Source organism: Bos indicus x Bos taurus, chromosome 13 (assembly GCF_003369695.1).
Source record: "Bos indicus x Bos taurus breed Angus x Brahman F1 hybrid chromosome 13, Bos_hybrid_MaternalHap_v2.0, whole genome shotgun sequence".
Taxonomy (NCBI): Eukaryota; Metazoa; Chordata; class Mammalia; order Artiodactyla; family Bovidae; genus Bos; species Bos indicus x Bos taurus.
This window is the reverse complement of record NC_040088.1, coordinates 2,014,442-2,037,260: the sequence shown is the minus strand read 5'-3', so window position 1 is coordinate 2,037,260 and position 22,819 is coordinate 2,014,442. Positions and strand designations below refer to the sequence as shown.

The following is a 22,819-nucleotide window of genomic DNA, read 5'->3' as shown; positions in this document are numbered from 1 at the left end:
TGCGTCCGTCTATCCCTGTATGGAAACACGTCCCTGAGTGTGTGTGTGCATCTGTGGGTGTAAATACGGAATATAAATATGGAAACACGTCCCTGAGTGTGTGTGTGCATCTGTGCGTGTAAATACACACCTGCTGTATGTGTCACTTGTGGGCACTCCGACTGACTCTTAACCTCCAGCCCGAGGGATCCCAGCTTCTCAGCTCAACTGTAGGAGCGTGCCTGGCCCAGCACCTCCCAGGGTGGTCCATGGCTCTCCAACAAGGGGACAGAGGCCAGCCTCCTTGCCTGCAGTAGAACCAACTTTGTGGTACGAGTCACACTCCAGGGCCCCCTGGGAGACCCAACGAAACTCCGCTCCAGCTGAGACCAGACCCTGCGCTGTCTTCCTCTTCCTCCCTTTCCTCTGGGAGCCTGCCTTCAGGCTCGCACCTGCACTGAGTCTCTGTGTCAGGCTCTGCTCTGTCAGTGTGGCCAGAGGCAGTGTGTATATGTTACACATCTGTGTGTGCACATGCATATGTGCAAATATACACGTGTACACATCTGTGTGCACATGCCCACGTATGAGGAAATCGAGGAAGATCTGGGAGAGGAAATAAGACGGGGAAGCATCGATTTTCTGACATGGAAGATAAAGCCATCTCAGACAGAGAGACGAGACCTGCTTTAAAAGCTGAACATTAAAAGATCGTTCAGATGTCAACGTATTTTTTTTTATTAAATCAGAAAAAGATACAGTATACATGATATCAGTCAATCATATGGCTAGGTTTTGAACTACATTTTAATACACCATGGTCCTATGTACTCCTCTGTACAAGTATTAAAAAAAACTCAGGTATTTGAATAATCTTCTGTAAATTTTTATTATTAACTGGGGTTATGGGAGGGTTTTATCAGAGCACATCCTGAGAACATTAGGAAATTACAGACAGACTTGAGATAAGTGTCAGACAGAACAGATGAAGCAAGCCCCTCAGCCATCTGAGAAACATTAATAATGTAAGATTGCAGAGACCAAATCTTTGTTAGGGACACGGATGCAGGAGGAAAACGGAGACCTTGGCGCCCCCTAGTGTTGCAAAAGTAAACTCGCAACGTATTTTATTTGGTTTGGTTTGGGTTTTCTTTTTTTTTTTGAAGTTCTAATCCTCGCCCTTGTCGCTGAGCCTCAAAAAGCAACTGTTTTTCCAAATCATGTCAAGTCCTCTCCAGTCAATCTTTTCCCTCTCGTCCATAACGTTCAAGGACCCTATTAGAAAAACAACTCTTATTCATTCCTTTGTCATTCCCCACACATTCCATTCCAGAAAATTGGCAACCTCCCAACAACACACAGCCCACGGTCTCCCTCCTTGAAACGTGAACTTAAACAAACGGATTTTCACCTCTCCTCTTCAAGCCGAGAGGATGAGCACGCCTTGACTACAAAGCTTAATTCCTTCCAGCAGTCTTTTCCCTTCTGCAACTTACTTGCCCCTCGCCATTTTTCATAACTTAACCAGAATGCAGTCCTCTCTGCCCCTCCCCAAACCTGCTTGGGACCCATCTTCAGACCTGGCTAGTTAACCTGCTAAGCCATCTTTTTAGTTATTTACCAGGGAAGACTGGACCAGAGACGTAAATAATACACCTCAATATACAACAGCTCAGGCTTAATTCGGAGACAGACTTTCATGGGATGGCCATCAGAAGAAAAAATATACAGATGGAGAGGGTTTGGGGGGAAACAGAGTCGGGAGGAGACATCTCGGTGGCGGAACCTGATGGGAGCCGTGAAGATTTGTTTACTTGGATTTGCCCGCTGGTCCGATGGACACGGGGTCTGTTTGCACTTGAGCATCCAACATCCGCTTCGGTCCCTGGAGGAAATAACAAAAGAACGTGAAGATCTGTCATGTCAACAATAGCAATCACCAGTTACTTAGCATTTTATGCCAGGTGCTGTCCTAAATAAATACGCCGTATTCGTGGGTGGTGGGTAAGAGAATGGTCTCCGGTGAGCTGCCCGAACTCCATGCCTGTGTATATTCCTTTCTAGCTTTGTGAAATCTTGGACAAATGACTGAACTCTCTGTGCTTCAGTTTCCTCATCTTTAGAATAAAGGGGATGACATTTATCTCAACGAAGGTGATGACATGTATCTCAGAGAGCTGTTCTAAGACAAGGCGAGTCCTGGCTTATGATGTGCTAAGAACAGTACCTGGGGATGTGGGGGTGGTGTAGAAAACCGTCCCCAGGTAGATCTAATTTCCATCAACCCTCTGTTCACTTTCTAACCGTACTGGCTGTTTACTTTGCTTACAAAACGTATCTCTGCAAAGTTCTCATGTAACACCAAGCAGGCTGCTTTCTATCTGAATCCGAGCAGGTAAAGAAGGATGAGAGAGGGGCCAGAATGAAGGCCGCCACCAGGAGGGCAAAGGTCACGTGGGGAGCGGCTGGCGCTGTAGCTTCTGGGGAGGGAGGCTGGGCTGGGAGGGGCCGAGGGCAGCTGGAGGCTCCTTTTCCGTAGGTGACGAGGTGGCAATGGTTCCCTGACTGGTGACGGGCCTGCTGCTAGCATTGCCCTCTCAGGAGAGGGGTCAGGCAACCCCCGGGGAAAAGTGCCCAGCCTGGAAGCCCTCGGGGCTGGACTGGATCCTTGCAAAGTGGCAGGAAAGCCCTCCCTTCTTCACCACTGTTGGAGTCTCGTGACAACAGGAAGATGGAGGGATTAAGGAAGAAGCGTTTCTACCCCAAAGGGATGTTGCCATCATTAAAGAGGTGACGAATGCAAGGAAGCCTGGCCTCAGACAAAGGGCTCGGTGGCGTGAACAAGACTTAGTGTCTACCCACCGCTCACCATCTCTGCGGGCATCACGGTGCCAAAGCGCCATCAGCGCTCCAAGGCGGTCCGAGAAGCGTGCTGCCTGACTGTCTCTTCTGCTGCGGCCCCTCTTTGGCCATTTCTGCACTGTAGCAGCAAACCAGCCCAGGAAGGCTATAAGCAAGGGTCCAGCGTTTCCTGGCTGAACAGCTGGAATAGCTTTCGCGCTCACGTGGGAGCGGGCCAGTACTCTGCGCAGCCCGCACAGCTGGCTGAGCTGCCCACGGCCCGAAACGGAGCTCCTGTTTTCCGCCCTGCGCCAGCATCTCACGCACCTGCACGCACCGGGCTCTCTGCCCCTGGCCCCCAGCAGGCGCTCAGGGTTTGTCTGGCAAAGGTCTGGCCACCTGGTGGCCAGCCAGCTGGTCGCCTTTGGAGGCGGGACCCACAGCCGGGGCCCAAAACCCCCGAGAGGGGAGGCGCCCCGACTACCCACCAGGCCCTTGAAGAAGCCCCCGAGGGACTGCCGCCGCTTCTCGGGTCTCTTCTGGGGCTTGTCCCCGTTCGGCAGCGAGTTCGCCTCCGCGGCAGCCGGCTCCACGCCCAGGGCCGGCTCTTTGGCTTCCTGCCTGTTGCCCTTCTGCTTGTTGGTCTCCGCGGCTGCCTTTTTGTCCTTGGACGGGCCCTCTTTGCCTTTCTGGCCTGCAGCTGCAGCTGCCGCTTCCGGCTGTGGCGGAGCGACCACCTTCTCCGTGGGGTCCGAGGTCTAGAGCAAGTTCAAACAAAGTGCATTTTTAGTGGCGGCAAGACAACACTCAGGAGCAGGTGAATAAATACGTTCAGACAGAGATGTTCAAAGGTTGGATGGTGTCTGTGTACTTGTGAGTCCTGGATGAGATGGAAAAAAATAAGAAAAGATGTGTAAATACTTTCATGGTATGAAATCACAGAGGGGACATTTATTTACCAATCTGATCATTCATTCACTGATGAATGCTTCCCTGGCAAGCATTTTTTACTCCTTCTAGAACTACAAGCTGGGTTTTCCTTGGAGAACCACTCTTCCCTCTGGTTTATTCCCTGTGGTTTTCACACCTAATTTCATCCTTGGACAAGGACACGTGACTCAGACCTGGCCAACCAGAGCATTGTGTATGACGGAGCTGCTGGGATTGGTTCGGACTGGCCAAACACAGCTAAACCTGAGCTGATCTCAAAGCTTTGCCAAAACAAGCGAGAGAGAGGTCTGTTCCCTTTCCTTTGAGCCGGAAGCTGTGAAGATAAAAGCCTGGAGCTTCAGGAACCGTCAACACTTCTAGGAAAAAAATCTGCTTGAAAAAGAAACCCGGGGACACAGAGGAAAAGCAGAGATGAGAGCTGAAGAGCGAGAAAGGGAGAAAGACCCCACGTAGCGCTGCCATCGCATATGCCCCGATCTAGCTGTTCCTGAAGCCCCCTTTTCGCATGAGCCGGCTGTGAGAGGCTTTCTCCCACTTGCACCACGTGTGCCTTTCCTTGGGTACGCCTCCTCTTCTCTACATGATTGTCTCCCTTAATCTCTGGTGTGACACTGCCACTTCATAAAACAGTAGTAAAAGAAGGCAATTGTTTTATTTATAGTTTTGAATGGACATATTTTCATGGTAAAACGCAATGTTCGCAATCCTACTTGGTTCCTATGGTTTGGAGGACTGAGGCTGCAAAATCCAAAATTCTAGGTAAATTACAGATGACCAAAAATCTGTTAGGAGGTCAAAGCCTTTTCCCCACAGTTCACTTGAACTGAAATGACACTGGGGGCCATACAGATAAAATAAAAATGTGAAAGAGGCTAAGGGTTGGGATAATCAGTGCTGACCTTATCTCCCCACTTGTAAAAGGCTGACTTTATTTTTTGGGGCTCCAAAATCACTGCAGATGGTGACTGCAGCCATGAAATTAAAAGACGCTTACTCCTTGGAAGGAAAGTTATGACCAACCTAGACAGCATATTAAAAAGCAGAGACATTACTTTGCCAACAAAGGTCCGTCTAGTCAAGGCTATGGTTTTTCCTGTGGTCATGTATGGATGTGAGAGTTGGACTGTAAAGAAAGCTGAGTGCTGAAGAATTGATGCTTTTAAACTGTGGTGTTGGAGAAGACTCTTGAGAGTCCCTTGGACTGCAAGGAGATCCAACCAGTCCATCCTAAAGGAGATCAGTCCTGGGTGTTCATTGGAAGGACTGATGTTGAAGCTAAAACTCCAATACTTTGGCCACCTGATTCGAAGAGCTGACTCATTGGAAAAGACTCTGATACTGGGAAAGATTGACGGCAGGAGGGGAAGGGGACGACACAGGATGAGATGGCTGGATGGCATCACCGACTCAATGGACATGAGTTTGAGCAAGCTCCGGGAGTTGGTGATGGACAGGGAGGCCTGGCGTGCTGCAGCTCTTGGGGTCGCAAAGAGTCGGACACAACTGAGCGAGTGAACTGAACTGAAAAGCCACCTAAGGCCAAAGAAATATTTCTCTAGTGTAAGAAAAACAGTTCAAGCAATGCTGGCCTAGATGTTGGGGAGACAGATCGGAGCAGGGGAGACTGTGGTGAGCTGAAGGTCAGATGCCTTGTTTAAAAGGGCAACAGCTGCTCAGATCCACCAAAGATATGATTAGATTATAGCTCGGCACTGTCAGATCTTCTGTTGTTTTTCAGTGGAAACTTGAACTCGAATTACAGTAAATGCAAAATATGTTTATTTAAAAATACTGACAGCAGAAGCTTTAAAGCCCTGTTGACAGCAAACAACCACAGCGCAATTATTGCTGCGGCTGCATTTGGCCCACTGGGTCCACATTCACAACTTGTGACTCATAAAACTTGGGTCACAGAGCTTCTACGGCAATGTGGGAGTTTTGATTCAGAAGGTAGAGAGTAATCATTTCACATCAGTGGATCGATCAAACACACCTCTTAGACATGAACAAGAAGACAGAGAAAAATTTCCAGGTCCTGAAGCCTTCCCCAGACTGCAGCACCCTGGAGGAAGGGATTCCTCGGAGCAAAGCCTCAGGCATCCAGGGCTCCCCAAGCAGCTGCTGTACCAGCACACCTCCTGAGCGTTTCTGTCGGATCCCAGCTGCCTAAGTTGTAGCAGATGCTCAGATGTCAAGTATGACAGGCACCCAGAGCAGACACTCGCCTTACAAGGAGGCAGACACCCCCAGCACGCTGCTCTGCAGAAAGGCAGAAACCAGCAACCCTGCCACCCATGTTCCCACACCCCGTTAACTGGCTTTGCCTCACAGAGGATTTTAAGACACAGCGAGTAACTGAGAGCTCTGTGTCTGGAGTCAACAGAACATGGCGTGGCTCTGGTTCATCACATCCTTGCTGAGTGACCGGGAATAAACGGTGTGACCTCTCAGCTTCCTCTTCTGGATAGGAGTAACAATAGAGCAACGGAATCGTACCTCATGACGCTGTGAGGACTGCAGCAGCTGGTGATGGAAAGCCCACGGAGGACGTGGTGCCTGGGTGCCGAACACAAAGGGGGCAACTGTCTTGGCCTCTCTGGGCGTGAGGGTGTTCCAGGACATGGAACTTACAGCTTTAAAACCAGGAAGTTAAGTGTGCTCGGTTGTGTCCGACTCTGCGACCGCATGGACTGTAGCCCGCTGGGCTCCTCCGTCCGTGGGATTCTGCAGGCAGGAATACTGGAGTGGGTTGCCATTTCCTCCTCCAGGGAAACTTCCCGACTCAGGGATCGAACCCATGTCTCTTGAGTCTCCTTCGTTGCAGGTGGATTCTTTACCGCTAGCTCCACCTGGGAAGCCCCCACACCAGGAAAGTCCTGGGCAAACTGGGACGAATTGGTCCTCCTGGCTTAACACTCATTGGTGGCTTTGAGGGATGGGAGGTCCCAGTGCCAGGTACAGAGGAGGTGCTCAGGGAATACTTGCTGGATCGGGTGCCCCTGTGCCTCACTGGCCTCGTCCTGGCCCTGTTCATTCTGCTACAGCCACCGGGGGCTTTTCTCCCTTGCAGAAGCTGACTCTGAAAGCGGAGCCTCCTCCTGGCTACGCTGCTGCTCAGGGTGTCTCAGGGCTTCAGGGGCCGCGTCTTTTCCATCAGGTCTCAGCTTAGCTGTGCTCCTTGGAGACGCAGCCCCAGCTGAGAGAGTCTGAGGAAGCCTGACCCCCTTCTTGGGGAACACTGCTGAGTTTTCTTTATGTTTGGGATTTCTTTGCTCATGTGGAAGTGTTCTGACTCCCTCTGATGGAAGGGAAGCTCTAGAGGATAAGATCCCTCTGAGTTTCTTCCATCGCTCTATATCCAGCACCTCGCCTGACACATGGTAAGTCTGGAATGAATGGCCAGCAACTGGCCTTCCCAATGTTTCCAAAACATTTCCCTTAGCTCATCACTCAGGTGTGAAGTGGGGAGTCCCCACAAACAGCTCTCCTTTGACACTGTGTTTTTTTTTTTTTTTTTTTTAAGAAAGGAGCCTTCAGTGGGTCATGTCTATTTACCACATGGTTACGCCATCCCTATTAGCTTAATTAAAAAAAAATAGCTTAGAAGCTAAATTTGGAAACAATACATGGCTGAGTCCTTTCCTTCAAAATGAGCTAAGAGTCTGAACAGTGTATGATTGCTTTGTCATGAAATGCAGAAGATTTAGAATCTTTGCTTCGGGTTTGACCCTATACATTCTGAAAATTTATAACAAAACTTATTCACATCTGAATCATCTGAGTGTGTCCCCTCCTAGAACCCAGGGACATTGGCAGGAAGCTGGAGGACAAGATCATCAGAAGGTCCCATTTGATTCAGACACTGGAAGCCAAGCCAGGCTGGGAATTCCTTGTGCTTTCTCTTTGTGGAAGCATCAGTTAAGGCTTTTATACCTCAGAGAGGGAGAATCTAAAAGGAGCAGAGACTGTCTACCCCTCCTCCTAAAATTAAACTAAACATTTGTCATCTCCCAATACTACACACAAATCTTCTCATGTCTGTATCCAAGACCCTGGAAAACAGAACTCTCGAAACATTCCTAGATGAGTGTAAATAGAATGACATTTCCAGCTCGTTCAGATCTCCAGTGACTACAGTCAGATTGTAGAATCAAAATGATGGGCATAACTGATTCACTGTCAGATTCCAGACAAAATGTACAAACACATGTAAATATTCCATAGTGAACAACAGAAGTTTATCATGTTTCCAAGACAGTACCCTTTGGGATTTTTAGTTCCAAAGGGGTCTAGAATATAGGTTTGGAGGAAGGGTGGGTATAGTAGTCAGTTAAAAAAGAAAGATAAAAACAATGTGAATGCTGTAAAAGGCAATATATTACATGTTGAAATGTGTAAGAGAAACCAACTATTATGGAAGTATAAATAATAAATTATTTAGTAATTGCTAGAATGTGTGTTTGTGTATGAACAACATTACAGGGTAGTAATTTATCGTCAGAAGCCATAATAGTAATGAAACAGCAGCAGAGGGTGTGACTTTATAAGCTGAAGTCCTAACCAGTGTGAAAGTGTGTGGAGTAAGGAAGAATTGGGTTGGCCAAACATTCGTTCAGGTTCTTCTGTAAGATATTACAGCAACTACAATCCAGTGACTCCTCTCCACCAGGAATGTTCTACGTGCTCCACTCGTATAGGTCCATCCAAATATGACAGCCCTATAAAGCAGTGCGTTTCCTAGCCCCATTATACAGATGAGGAAACTGAGGCCTGGAGGGATTGGTAACTTGCCTTTAGTCACACAACCAAAAAACAGCTGAGCCAGGATTCAAACCCAGGCAGTCTGAAGCCTGCAGCCCATACACTTAACCATGTCTCTGTATCACCAAAATTAGAAGAAGAATATTGATGACATTTTTTTGGAGGTATATTTCTAAGTTAAGAAAGAGTACAGATTATAAAATAGGATGTTGAGCATGAAATGATTCCCATTGGGGAAAAAAAGGATATGTACAGTTATACAAACATAACTGTTTCTCCAGGATAGAGAAAATGATAGAAACAGCCCGCATGACCCCACGTCTTCCACTCATCTATTCCAGAAGTAGCTGCTACTGTGTACCAGGCACCATGCAGTGTGATAAAAAAAAAAAATAGAACAGGTCCCTGGTCCCTTCCTTGCTCCACAAGTGCCCCAGACAGGGGTGGGAAGGGGAAGGGAGACAGATGACTAGCGGACAGATGACTTCCTGCAACGTGTGATGAGTGCCATGAAGTAAAAGAATGGGGTGCAGAGACGATGGGTGGAAAGCCATGGAGTAAAAGAACGGGGTGCAGAGACGATGGGTGGGAAGGGAACAGGTTTTTGAGGAGGTGACGTTTAAGCCAAGATGTGAAGGACGAGGAGGAATTATCCATGTGCAGAGAGGGAAGAGCGTGTGTGAGACTTTACAATAAGAAATAGCTGAGGAAAGCCAGCTTGTCCTTGAGAGTATTTGGAGTAAAGACTTAAGGCTAATTAATGTCATAAAGATGGGGCCCTCAACTAGTAGGAATAGTGTCTTTGTAAGAAGAAAAATCAAAACACTCATTTTCTCTCCTCTCTATGGTACCGTACGGTAGCTCATGCTGATAAACACAGTAATGAACATTTATTGCGTCTTCCAAGTCCAAGACGGTGCCTGGTATACAGTAGGTGCCCGACCTAGAGATGTCAGATGTGTTGGCTGTGGTTGAGAACTGACTGGACATGAGGCTCGAAAGAACCAAGAACATAGCAGCTAAACCCACCACCGAACCGAGGTTACAGATCACTTACTTGGTAGCTGGAGTCTTTCTCATTTATTTCTTCAGAGTGGGTGATCCCTCCATCCCCTTTCACTGACTAAAATAACAAACAGACAATGGCCTTTCAGCGACCAGAAGCACAGCAACAGGGAAAATGCAAGGAAAGTTCTGAAATGGATGACCTCAGTCATTCACTGCTGAGGTGCAAGGCCAAGATAAATGGAAGACCAATGAGAAACGCGCTGCTCATGAGACAGAATTTCCATGCAGTCTGTAACCAGAGTCTGGCTAAATTCAAGTGTTGGTTTCCAAAAACAACAATAAAGGTCTTAAATCCTGAGATTATGTTATTCTGGGGTAAATCAGTGATGATGAAAATACTGATGTTGGAACCAGGACATCAGAGAACACACAGAATGTATGAGTTAGTAAGTGAAGAGTAAACCGCTGGTAGCATTTAGGTGGTGGGTGTTTTGTTGTAGTCCGTTTTGCCCCTTGTAGAGAGATGGGTTATGTTGAACATTCTCTTTTCCGATGCTTAGCACCCCTGCCGTGGCCAGTGGCATCAGGACGTGCTGAATGGGGTTGAAGTCACAGCTTTGGCTCCTTACACTGACAATCTAAGCTAGAGGCTCTACCAGCGTGATACTGGCGCCAGCCGCTTTAGCCTCTCCTGAGAGCTGTCCAGCCCAAAGGCAAACGAGGATCTGTTCTCTGCAGGTTAGACCCGTTCAGGTGGAAACTGGCTCTCTCCTCCCTCTAGGCTTCCTGCATTGCTCTACAAGGCCCGTCTTCTTGAGAACAGTTAGCAGGGAAAAGGGTTCTTGGTTATTATTTTGTTCCCTACAACCAGCTCCTTCAGGTCTCACCTAAAAGTTTGACCTCTTTGGGGTTCCTGGGGCCTCTAAAATTCGGGCTGTGTTGTCACTGACTCTCCTACTCAAACACGCTCTATAGTGTCCTTTAGAACACAGGGCCCTGCCCTCATGAGCTGGCCGTTAGGGAATGCTGAAAGGCAGAAACCAACCAAAGTGATTTTGTAAGGAAAAGCCGAATGGACATTAGGAGTCATGTTACATCCCCCTCGGACAGAGATTTTTAACTTCCCTAAATTTAATTGTTCCAATTTGCTAGTGCTGGGTACCTGCCACTTTAAGACTGAGATCTGCCTTCTTCTCTCTTCCGTCTGTTGCTAGCCTTTGGTGGGAGTTGGGGGAGGGCGGCTTGGATTGAATCTGCAGATTCCCTGGGCAGTAGTGGATCTAGGCTACAATCTTGAAAAGAGACCCTCAGGATGCCAGGGAAATCACTGCAAAGAAGTTCAAAGTCTTTACAAAAAGTAAAGGAGACTGCCTTGCGCTTTTTCATGATTATTCTCTGCGTTCGTTTTGAGGAATAGTTTAGTAGTTGAGTTGCTAGGTCGTATTGGACCCTTTTGACCTGTCCATGGGATTTCCCAGGCAAGAGTACTGGAGTGGGTTGCCATTTCCTTCTCCAGAGGGTCTTCCCAACCCAAGGATCAAACCGGGGTCTCCTTCATCGACTGAGCTACCAAGCTGCACTGGTGGAAAGGTGACGGTACGCGAGTTTAGACAGAGTCTTGTTAAGTCTGTCTGCTGTCTCTTCAACATCAGCAGGTACTGACAGTTACTTCCCTGCTCCCTCCTCCCTCCCTTCTTCTTTCCTCTCTCCCTCTCTCTCACATTCTTTCCACCCCTTCTCTTTCCTCTCTGCAGAGCCCTCTTTCAGTGATAAATTAAAATAGTTCCTGTTGGGCTTTGTACTCAAAGGACTATAACCACAGCAGCTTATTTTTCCCCCAGCTGTCAAAAATAACAGACTTGGTGTTTAAAGAGATGAAAAAATCCTTTCAGAGACTATTTAGTACTTTAAAGAACAGTCTGAAGACTATTAAGTAATTTCGGAGATTTCCCAGTGTGATATTATTGAGCAACTTTCTTTACAGAGTTTATTTTTATTCATGGGAATCAAAGACGAAGCATCTCAGGGCTTGGATTCGCAACCAAGCCTTGCATGTTAATAAAATCACTTTTTAAATGTCTTTCATTGTGCCATGCATGCTTATAGCTTCATTCCCAAAGAATGTTTGAAGCATCTCCAATATACATCACTTATTCAAAATCCTAGTGGAAATGTTTGGTGGTCAGTTCCCATCTCTTTGAAAGGAATGCAAATGTATTTTGATAGAGATCTACTTCAACTGAAGTTGATATTTAAAAGAAGAATTGGGATGACATTTTATTTTAGCGAGTACAATAGCCTGATTGTTTATTAAATCAGCCTCATTACAACAGATTCCAGGAACTGGATCTGCTAGAAAGCTCCAGGATAAACAAAGGTTTTGAGTCCAACCTTTGTGTTTTACCAAGAGGCTCACTTGAAACGGAATTGGACAATTCAGACAAAATGAAACAGCCAACATAAATCTTATTTTAGTGGCAAGTACATTCAGAAAACTTGTGTCCAAGCTTTACGAAAGTCATGGATTAATTCTCCTATCTTTTGCTTGGTCGTATTTTCAGGTAAGTGTCATTTCAGGTAAGCCCAACACATAAACATGATGTTTCCACAGAGAACATGAATAAGAAAATCACAAAAGTGGACCTTTGGCTGTTCTATCTGCTTTTAAATTAAACAGCTCCCAGAAGCACAGGAAGCATCACTAACACGCGAGTGCCAGGGTGAGCTTTAGAAGCAACGAAAGCCTGAGTGTGCGTTCTGCCTCTGCTGGTCGCAACTCCGTGACCTTGGGCAGGTCGCTTAAACGCCGAGTCTTCAATACCCGCATTTGCACAGTGGGGCAGTAAGAGGGTTTGCGGGCGGGGACTTTGGGTTATAAACGAGTTGATGCACGCGCTGTGCGCGGCACAGGACTGGCCACGTAATTTGCATGCGATAAACAAACGGTAGCTATTATTATTACTATTAATAGCTGAGACCCGCCAAATGACTGTAGAGTCCCCTTTCAGGGTGGGAAGGAATGCCAAGTCTCTGGTGAAGCCAGGAATTGCCCCAAACAAATGCTACTTTAAAAAGCCTTTCCTTAAAGAACAACTTAGTATTCATATTTTAATACTCGGGAGGAATCCAAGATTAAAAACTTTGGCTAAAAGACTCCTGTGTTTTGTTTAAGAGTTAACCTTACAAACAAGTCTCTTTTTTTCCATGAGACAGTCCCTGTCAGCAGGTTTTCTTGGACTTATTAGATTGATGCAATTAACAAAACCCCTCTGATTTCATGGCTGTCTCATTGGGCATTTAATTTTCCCAGTATTAAAGTTTAAGAGTCTTTCTTATCTAAGCCTGAGATGGTTATTCCAACAAAGAGTTTCTTACAAAATCAACGGTCCAAAGAAAGAGACAGGAGGAGGATTAAAGGAAGCGCTGTGCAACAGTTTGCAGGAGAAAGCACTTCTCAAGAGTAAGGTGTTATTAATATTGACAGAGTGAAAATCTACGCCTTTATGCCTCCATCCACCTTTCTGCTTTCATCTGCCCACCTGGTTTGTGGGTACCCGAATACAGGTCACCTTTCTGCTTTCATCTGCCCACCTGGTTTGTGGGTACCCGAATACAGGTCTCTACCCACTCACTTTGTAAAAAGACATGAGCGCTTCAAACAGCCAATTTCTGACACACCGTTGAAGGAATACACGTAGGTATCGCTTTCTGTTTAGGGTGGACAGATGTCTTAGCCATTCCTCGTAATTGTTTCCAAAGTCTGCAGGAGCCCATGGGATGTTTGTAAAGTGCTACATCTACACGTGGTCAATGTGATCCTAGGACTTATATGACTCTGCTTTCTTTTCCTGGAAATATAATTATTTGAAAAATGATTTTTATGAAAGAATAATTTCTGGGAAAAAAGATCTCTTTAGAAATCAACTGGGCAATGCATTTATTAAAAAAAAAATTCAGCCAAGAGGTACTTTGCCATGAGATAGTAAAATACGCTATCTGAAAGAAATTTAAGGGAAGTGAAGACTAGAAAGTAGAAAATCAATGGTCAGATGAATTGAAACCCTGATTACAAAATGAGGGTGATGTATTTGCAATTGAGTTTTCTCTTCTATTAAAGTCAATTATTTTTAAAAATTTATTTATTTGTAATTAAAGGGATGATTAAATTAAATTTACAATATTGGCTCATTACTAAATAAAAATATACTGTTTTACAATATACAATATTGTAAAACTTTACAATACTGTATATTTTATAATATTGGCTCATTACAATATTGGCTCATTACTAAAGTCAATTAATATTAAAAACTATATTCTGCTAAAAATATCTGAAGTCAGTTTAAAATATTTACTTATTCAATTATAATGCTTAAGCACATACTCAAAAAAGAAAAAAGAAAAATCCCATAGTGATGGGCTAGATGCTGTCTATCTTCAAGCTCTTAGACAAGATTTTTATTTTTCCTACAAAAATCCAAAGACTTTGTTTGGAAGCCATGAAATGTTAACTGGAAGTGCTTCCTGAAATTAATTGCTAATTGCCATCTTGCAGGAGTGTACTCCATGGGGATATTAACATCTGTGCAGAAAATAGGTTATAAAGAGGTTCATGCAGTTTGGTGAAGCAGCTGAGGTTGTGAGTCGAAGATACATGGTGTGTGCTCACTGAATGTGGCATAGACTTCAAAACAAATCTGTTTTCTTTGCTAGGTTTTGTTCTCCATGAGGACGGGGACCACATCTGTTTATGTTCATCGTTCATCTCTGCTGCCTGCAACATAGTGGGAGCTTAGTGATATTTGTTGAGTAAGTGAGTAAATGAAATGCAGAAAGTCGGAAACAAACCAAACGTCCATCAGTAGAGCAAAGGTTCATCAGAACATGATAATGTAATGATAATTTAGTATATTTCTATGTAATGATAAGTCAGCATGTTTATATATATTCAGTATAATCAGGATAATTCAGTAATGTCAATGAATAATTAGGATATCTGGAATTTTAGGGGAAACCCCAACCATCATGGAAGCGTAGGGGTTTGAACATTAATAGGAAGCACTAATATTCAAATTCCAGGTCTAACCTTTTTAATGGGAAAGAGGAAATAAGAGTAATGGACACTATGAGACCTGATGCTATGAATTGACTGCGGGTTACTTGGGGGAAATTATGTCCTTTTCTACCTCATCCGTATCCTGCAGAAAATCGATTCTAAGGGACTCTTATTTCCAATTTGTTGGCCTAACAGTTCAGACTTACAGTTTCTACTGCTGTAAAACATCCCCAAACATCACCCAGTGGATGACTCTGGAGGATGAGTTTAAACAGGGGACCTCACTTGAATTCAAGGATGTGTTTGGAATGGATGCAGTGGGTGGTTGAGAGGCCTTTCCATGCTTTATCTGGAGTCGCTCATATCTTTCTCTCTTTTAAAGGAAGAAGTCTCATGTCAATTATTTGGAAGACAAAGTCATTCTGTTTGCCTTTTCTTTTTTTTTGTATCTCTCAGCTCCATCCAGAAATGAGAAAGCTGGATCACCCTCAGCGTTGTGATGAGTTATTTGGGGATCCCATTTGTAATTCAGATGGGTTGCCAGAGAGAGGCCAAATGTTCTTTTCCTTCCTGACGTAAAAATTGATTTAAAAATCTCAAATCTCGAGGCCTGTTTTCAGTGCCAAACTGCAGAATGACTGGCCAGGAAGATGGATGGGGTCCCGGTCATGCAGACTGCCCACCGCTTCTTACTCCATGAGGATTCAGCAATAAAAGAAAATGATTCCCATCAACAATCTCTGACAGTGATTTTTAATATGCCTCATCTCCCACTGGCAAGCGTTTTGTTCTGTTTTGTTTTGTGGACTAGAAAGAATTCCTTAACAGGTTGAGCTTGTGAAATTAGAGTTGTTTTCTCAAAGGATTAAATTCCCAAATACTCCTGGAAATAAAGGCACACTATAATGAAATTCTTGCTTTTCATTAAAAGAGAATTAAACCAATGACCTTTTACATATTTTTGTCTTTTGTTTTGTATTCCAAACGATTGGGGTTTGATTGCATTATATTATTTAAGTTCCCGGATGTTTAAATATTTAATATACATAACTCTTCATAGACACCCAAAGATGTCTGCCCACATTCTTTCAATGCTATAGAAGTTAAGAAGGGCAAATTCACCAGCTAAATTACACACGCTATTAGGAAATTGTCATTTCCTTTCACATCATATCCTGTCTGGAATTGTCTTTAAACAGGCTTTGCCCAAATTTGTGTCACCCACACATCCCCTTCAAAAGTTTTCCAACATCAAAATATAAATTGAACCATTTATTACTCAATCCTTTAAAAACGCCTTATGTTCTTTATGGAAGGAAGCGTATTTTCAAAGGAAACTGCATATTATTACCATAACGAGGAAAGCAGAACTGCTTGCCAAAAACAGAAGGAAACTTTTAAAAATAAATAAAATTAAAACTAAATAACACAATTTCCAGGTGGTTACTGTTGGCTGCCACGGCTCAGGAGCCTAGGCGACCTCTTCCTTTGTTGAGAAGGAAGTTAGCAGGGGTTAAGGGTTACTGGATGGCATCACTGACTCGATGGACGTGAGTCTGAGTGAACTCCGGGAGTTGGTGATGGACAGGGAGGCCTGGCGTGCTGCGATTCATGGGGTTGCAAAGAGTTGGACGTGACTGAGCGACCGAACTGAACTGAACTGAAGGGTTAAGGAAAATAAACAACGAGGAGACATTCTCTGTGATTGAATCAGCAGGATGAAAGGGATTTTTGGTGTTTAGTTGGTATTCCTTCCATGCTACCTAGAGCCCTGGCTGACCACCTGCCTTGGGCTCTTGGGTCTCAGAAGCTGGCACGGGCATCTCAGCCGCCCTGAACCGGAAGCAGAGCTTACCATCTGTCTGAGGAGCGCCATCAGGGAGGGCCTCGGGGCTCTGCGTTCTTCTCTCCTGGGTGCTTCTTCTGCGGGATCGGGTGTGCGCTCTCCTTCTTCGCCGAGATCCACTGTTTGTAAGGCTGACTCTACTTCTTCAGACTTTACAGCCTCTACTGGTGACTCACACACCACCTGGATTGTTCGGCCAGGTGATAAGACAGTGGGGAAAAAAAACCATCCCCAGACATGCTTTATACAGTGGGTCCTGGCTGTCCCCGCACCCACATGGTTGCTGCAGTTTGCAGCCTGCAGCCCTTTCTACACGGGCACGTCGTCAGGAAGTACCCGCCACACCACGTGCTCTCCAAAGACGGATTCAGAAGAGGCAAACGTCCTGCCCGGTGAAGCCACACGCTCCGGCTGAGGACGCCCTTTTAGGAAAGGCGCGTCACCGCGCATTCGGTACCTTTTCACTCTATTAGACGCTATTAGACCCTATTAGATTTGGGCTCCCGTAGAGGAGAGTCACACTCGGCTTACGGGAAAATCGGGCGTCACCACTGGCTTGAGAGTCCGAAGCTGAGACGGTGGCAGGACGGTCCCCACCGCACAGCCTAGCTCCCCACCGCGGAGAGAAACCCCCGCCTCGCGGAAAGGATGGCGGGAAGCCCTCTCTTCCATGGCCTCGACTTCTCAGTACCACTTCCCACTCCTCCTCAGACGAGCCACTTGCTCCTGTTGCTTCACTGGAGTCCCTGCTCTCAGAAGCAGGGAGAACTCGGCAAAGGCACGCTAAGCCCCGCACGGTCCCCAGTGAGCTGTCTGAGCGGTTGGCTGACGCGGGGCTGAGACAGGAGCCCTGCCCTTAGACAACTCACCTGAGCCCCGACTCCAGACCTGTCTGTCTGCATCGCCTCACTCGCTCTGCGCTGTGCTCGCTACACCTGGGGCGGCTTTTGTGTTTGCATTTGTCCTGGCAACAGGACATCTGGCCTGGAGAGAGTTTTATAGCTTCCTTTTTGTTTCCGCAGGCAGGGGTTGGCAAACTTCTACCAAATTCTTTCCAGAGTCTGCTTGGGGATGGCCCCTGAGCTAAGAATAGATTCTACATTTTTAAAGGGTTGGAAAAATTGTTTAAAAAGATGGAAAAATTGGCAACAGAAACCCTATGTAGCCAGCAAAATCTGAAACATTCACTATCTGGCCATTTCCACAAACGCTTGCCATCTCTGCCTCAGAGAGAAGTCTCTAGAGTCAATGGCATCTCTGCATTTGTTTTGGCTGGTACCAGACCCCTAGCCTCCTCCAAATTCTTTTCTTGCTGTTAGAGTTGAGGGGAGGGGAACAGAGTCATTTCCAGAAACACAGCATGATTGTGGAGAAAATATTTTCCTTTCTTCATGCAGAAAATATCACTGGTTGGTAAATAACCCAAATGATCTGAATTGAGAAGGACCCTTCATTCTATACTGTCAGTTGAAGCAAGAAGGCATCCATCAACAAACCAACATACACACATCCTAAAATACGGCAATTAAATCATAGCACTCTCTCCCCACCTTCCGTTTCTTAGGGTATTGACGAGTTCCAGCATTTCCTCTTCGTAATCTAAGATCTAGGTTGGGGAATTATAAAGTCAAAAGTCCCAGGATGCAAGGTAGGTGGCGTCAGCATGGACTGACCAGGCCTAAGACAAAAAGGAGAGGACTGTGGCAAACGAAAGTAAGTTGTCCCATCCAAAGATGTGAAGAGGCTGAAAGTACTGCACTGGCCAACAAAGCATGTTTGTAATGAGGTTTCTGCTGCTGGGATGCTGAACTTTGACCCAGGCCTGTCTTTAGGAAACCAGGCATTGACTAGGGCCAACTAAGAGACTGGATTGGCAGTCAAGTGTGGTCCTGGATTTCTACATCCGGGACTGACTTAATTCAATTTCATTTCTGTAAAATAAATTCCAGCCGAAGAGTTGGCAGTCTGCTACAGTGACTGTGAGTGCGGCGTCCAGCGCCAGCCAGCCTGGGCCTAAATCCAGACTCTGCCCCTCCCAGGGGCTCTAAGCCAAGGTCCCCACTCAACGTCCCTGCACCTTGGTTTTCTCATTTCTTGATGGGGATAGTATGACACATCAGAAAGTTGTTTTGAGAATTACATCAGGCAACATATTTAAAGTTCTTAGAACTGTGCCTGACACACAGGAAGCATTCAGTTAATACCAGTGGTTGTCACTTTGAGAGTGTGGGCATGAATTATCTGGCATCGCCCACCATGCACGACTCCACTGTTTAGGAAAGATATCAACAACTATGTCTTATTATGTCAGATGCGCAAGGTATTTTTAATATGTTACCTCAGTAAAGGACTACTGAGTTACTCAAGCAAGCTCAGTCTAGTCTACAGATGAAGCATCTGAATGAGCGAATGACATACCAACAGGTAATTAGCCATTTCAATGAGGATGGAGCTGTTTACCAGTAACCAAATATCTAATACTGTCTTAACAAATAACAGTATGGAACAGGACGTTATGGGGTTGGCTTGGTGGCTCCACAAAGTTTCTAAGAACCCGGGCTCTTGCTACCCTCCGACTCTGCCATTCTTGGCTTTCCACCCTTTTATTTGCTACCTTATGGGCATAAAGTAGCTGCCACAGCCTCAGGTATCACATCCTAAACCCAATGTCCTAAGAAGGAAGGAAGGTCACAACCAAAAATTTTCTCCAAGTGAATTTCTGTATTTTGATCCTCTAACTCAGAGTACATCTCATTGGCCAAACGTAGGTCACATTCTTATCCCTAGATTAATTATTGCTGAAGAAAATGGGATTTGGTTTAGACAAATCACAACCAAATACTTGGGGCTGTGGTAGTGACCAAGCTTACCTAAGATCAAGGGGAAAAGGGTGCAGGAATGAGAAATGGCCGTTAGGTAGGTAATGAACAGAGACTAACTCACTGTCTGGGTTTAGAATTTTTGTGTGGTTGAACCAGCAAGTTACCTGTGTGTGTGTGTGTGTGTGTGTGTGTGTGTGTGTGGTGTAGGGACAAGAGGGCAATTACTCATATGATAAAATGACCATATGGCAATAACTTTGTAAATCAACTTTGAGTGGCAATGGTTTCTTGCTGGGCCTTTCCAAATGTCAAGAGGTGTCACCTTATAAATCCTAGCCCACAGTCCATTCTTTGAAACACAACTGTTTCAATAGGGAAAAAAGAGACTTCTGGAGACTCTCATTAGCTTTGAAGTCAGGCCAAGAAGTTGGCTTGCAGCAGCCAAGGGGAAAAAAAAGATCCATTAACATCCAGTGTGGAAATCTAGAAGGATTTGAGCTAAGTGAGGATCTTATTTACATATACAGACATGAGAATTTGATTTTTATTTGGATAGTTTTCTGATTTCTTTCCAGGCCAGAGCTTTGGAAAAAATGCTATTCCTTATTCAGAATATATGACTGCCTCTGAACATTTTAACTGGGTGTGATGGGCATAGTGAAACCCAGATTTGCACTCTATTTTAGAATTAAATCTCTTTTGCTTGATTTCAACTGTCTTTCAGTTGCTAAGTCATGTCCAATGTTTTGCAACCCCATAGTCTGTAGCTCACCAGGCTTCTCTGTCCATAGGGTCATGTCCAGGCAGGCATACTGGTGTGGGTTGCCATTTCCTTCTGCACCGGATCTTCCCAGACCAGGGACTGAACCCTCATCATCTGCATTGGCAGGTGGATTCTTCACCACTGAGCTACCAGGGAGGCCCTTGGTTTCAGTAGGGCATGTTATATGTTGCAGGAAGATGGCTAGTGCAGTTCACACCGACAATACACATTTCAGCAAAACACTTCACTTTTGCCTCTAATATTATACCATATTTACTCTTGAAATTTGGTTTATATAGTTTTTACTAGAGCTATGAGTTTCAGAAAGTGATTTATAGCAAAATAGGTTTCCTCCACTTAAACTTCACCTATGCCATGATAATATTGACAATTTTTATTTTAGACTTTTTTTAGATTCTTTCTGATTTGATTTATAACCTGTCATTTATAACCTGTTACTTGACTGCAAAGATATTGTAGTGATTTTACCTTTATACCCAACTCACAGCTGATACACAGCATAAGTGAAGGGGGGAAAAGGATTTTTGCTACTGAAAACCCCTGGGGCTGGGGCTTGGTTGTTACTGCAATACAACCCGGCCGATGCTGACTAATAAAGCATGCAAACCCATTTAAGTCAATGAAAAAGAACAAATTCCAGGCCATGTAGGGTTGCTGCTGGACGGGTCTCTCCTTTATTCTGCACTGACTGACGTGCTGTTGAAAATCTGAGAAAGTAGCCAGGCCAGAAGGCTAAGCCAAGGGAGAGCGTGAGGGCCAACAGATTTCACTTTCTTTTTCTCCAGGTAGAGCTGGGTGTTCTCTCACTTGCAACTGACAACTTCCTCACTAAGAAAAACAACCGAACTACCTGTTCCCCTGATGGCAGAGCTTCTTGGGAAGGAAAGCTCTTCTCCCCTCATGAGTTAGAACACGACTTCAGGTTAACCAGTGTTCCAGATGTTTTCAGATTATAATGAAAGGATTCAATATTCTCTGTAATTGGGATAAATAAAAACTTGCCCCTGATAGAACCAGAGGTTTATTCTATGAAAAGAGTTCATTGGTTTAAAAAACCTTACTTTTCTTTTCATGAAAAAATTTGAAATCACTCTGCTCTTTGATTTGGGCTGGTTGATAGGTCAGTTTGGGGAACTCATGGTAGAGATATTTTTTTAAAGTAAATTCAACCACATTTTAGCCATAAGAAGTTGCGAGTGAAAGGGCTCTTGTAACGTGGTTAACGACACCTATTTGTCCCGTTCTGAAAGTTTAGAGTACAGTCCATTGCTTTGACTACCACCACCTCTTTTGCTCAGGAGAAGGAAATTAAACTGATTAATTGTTTTTCATACATCTTCACTCCATGTAGACACTGAGTCAGCTGGGAGGTGTGTAATTTCCCGAGGAAGTAGAAACCCTGATCCCTGGGAAGCGCCCACTTCCTGGTGTTACACCGCATGTGCACTGACGTTCCTGCAGGGGGCGGTAGACTTCCTGCAAAAGGCCCTGAGCTGACTCCACTCTGCCCTCACGGCAGCAGCCATAGACTGGGCAAAGGAAGGAAGGTGTCTGTGTTCTAATAAAACTTTATCTATAAATGCTGAAATTTGAATTTTGTATAATCTTCATATATCACAAAATATTATTCTTCTTTTGATTTTTTTTCCCAACCATTCAAAATGTAAGACCCATTCTTTCTTAGCCTGTGGGTCACACAAACACAGGTGATGGGCTAGATTTGGCCCGTGAACTGCAGTTTGCCAACCCCTGAATTACTGAGTTCTTTTGTGTTTCAGGCATTATTCATGTAATTCTCACAAGAATAAGGATTCTTACAAGCGGTAAGTCATATTATTACGGCCATTTAAGAGATGAGGAAACTGAGGTCCGAAAGGTGGCACAGCCTGGGGTGATGGGGCCAAGATCACAACGCACTTACCGTATTCTTTTCAACTAGTTGTCAATTAGGAGATGAAATGTGGAATCTTACAATGAGAACATTACGGGTAGGGCTAAGCAATTTAAAGCATTTTAAAATGCTTCTTTATTTTCTTGACAAAATATTTTGCGTTCGCTTGCATCTCGATCTGATTTTGTGTTATCTTTTGGTATCAATCATTTAACTCTAATTCATGTTATTTTTGTGTTCTAAATTTCACAGTAGAAAATAAGATGCTTTATATTTGCCAGTTAGAGATCTGCTCTGCACTTGCATATGCAAGCTGCAAGAGACACGGGATTCCTCAGGATTCCTACACACAGGCATACAAAAAGACGTTCCACTTCAAAAAACATGGAACTTGGAAGCTAACAGATGCTTTGGATTTAACATGCAGCTTTTAAATTTAAAGTTCCTGGGAAGAAGACTCAAAGAGTTCCCCCTTGTAGGGTGCTGAAATGGAGAGTTAGATTCTTTAGAAAATAGCCAGTAATACTCATGAGAATTTTCTGGAGTTACAAGAGTCCTGAGGTTTACAGGCTAGTAAGTTTGGCTCCAAAAAGGGGGAGGGAGAAGGGGAAGAGAGGGAGAGAGAAGGAAGGAAGAAGGAAGACAGGAAGGAGGGAGGGAGGAAAGAGAAAGAAGCAACAACAGGACAAAGCAGATTCCAAAGCGCTCTCTCCCAGCAAGAATTACGACACAGCCATTCCAATTTTCACTCCACACCACAGACAACATTTCTGGACATATTTGGATTTCCGACTTCTGCTCAGTTCCAGCAATTAAATAAAAGTGAAAACACAAGCCCCATCCATGGCAAGCAAACAAGAGACATCTCGGAAGAGCCAAA

General features: G+C 44.9%; 1 protein-coding gene and 1 long non-coding RNA gene across 15 annotated transcripts in view; one reads left to right on the top strand and one right to left on the bottom strand.

Moving 5' to 3' along the window:
- Positions 1-693: 693 nt before the first annotated feature.
- Positions 694-22,819, bottom strand: part of BCAS1 (breast carcinoma amplified sequence 1) — a 99,499-nt gene continuing 77,373 nt past the window's right edge. For 5 of the 14 annotated variants that reach the window (XM_027558227.1, XM_027558230.1, XM_027558223.1 and 2 more), the window contains 4 exons: positions 16,452-16,625; positions 9,590-9,655; positions 3,309-3,578; positions 694-1,864 (listed from right to left, as the gene is read on the bottom strand). In XM_027558227.1, coding sequence (XP_027414028.1) covers positions 1,790-1,864; positions 3,309-3,578; positions 9,590-9,655; positions 16,452-16,625 — 585 coding nt within the window. In that variant the 3' untranslated portion in view covers positions 694-1,789. The remainder of the gene's footprint in view (positions 1,865-3,308; positions 3,579-9,589; positions 9,656-16,451; positions 16,626-22,819) is intronic. The other 9 variants (XM_027558237.1, XM_027558238.1, XM_027558233.1 and 6 more) reach the window with 3 other exon arrangements.
- LOC113902883 lies at positions 9,662-15,550 on the top strand. The gene is made up of 3 exons (XR_003513931.1): positions 9,662-12,101; positions 14,254-14,349; positions 14,979-15,550. It is a non-coding gene; the product is annotated as an uncharacterized LOC113902883 (long non-coding RNA).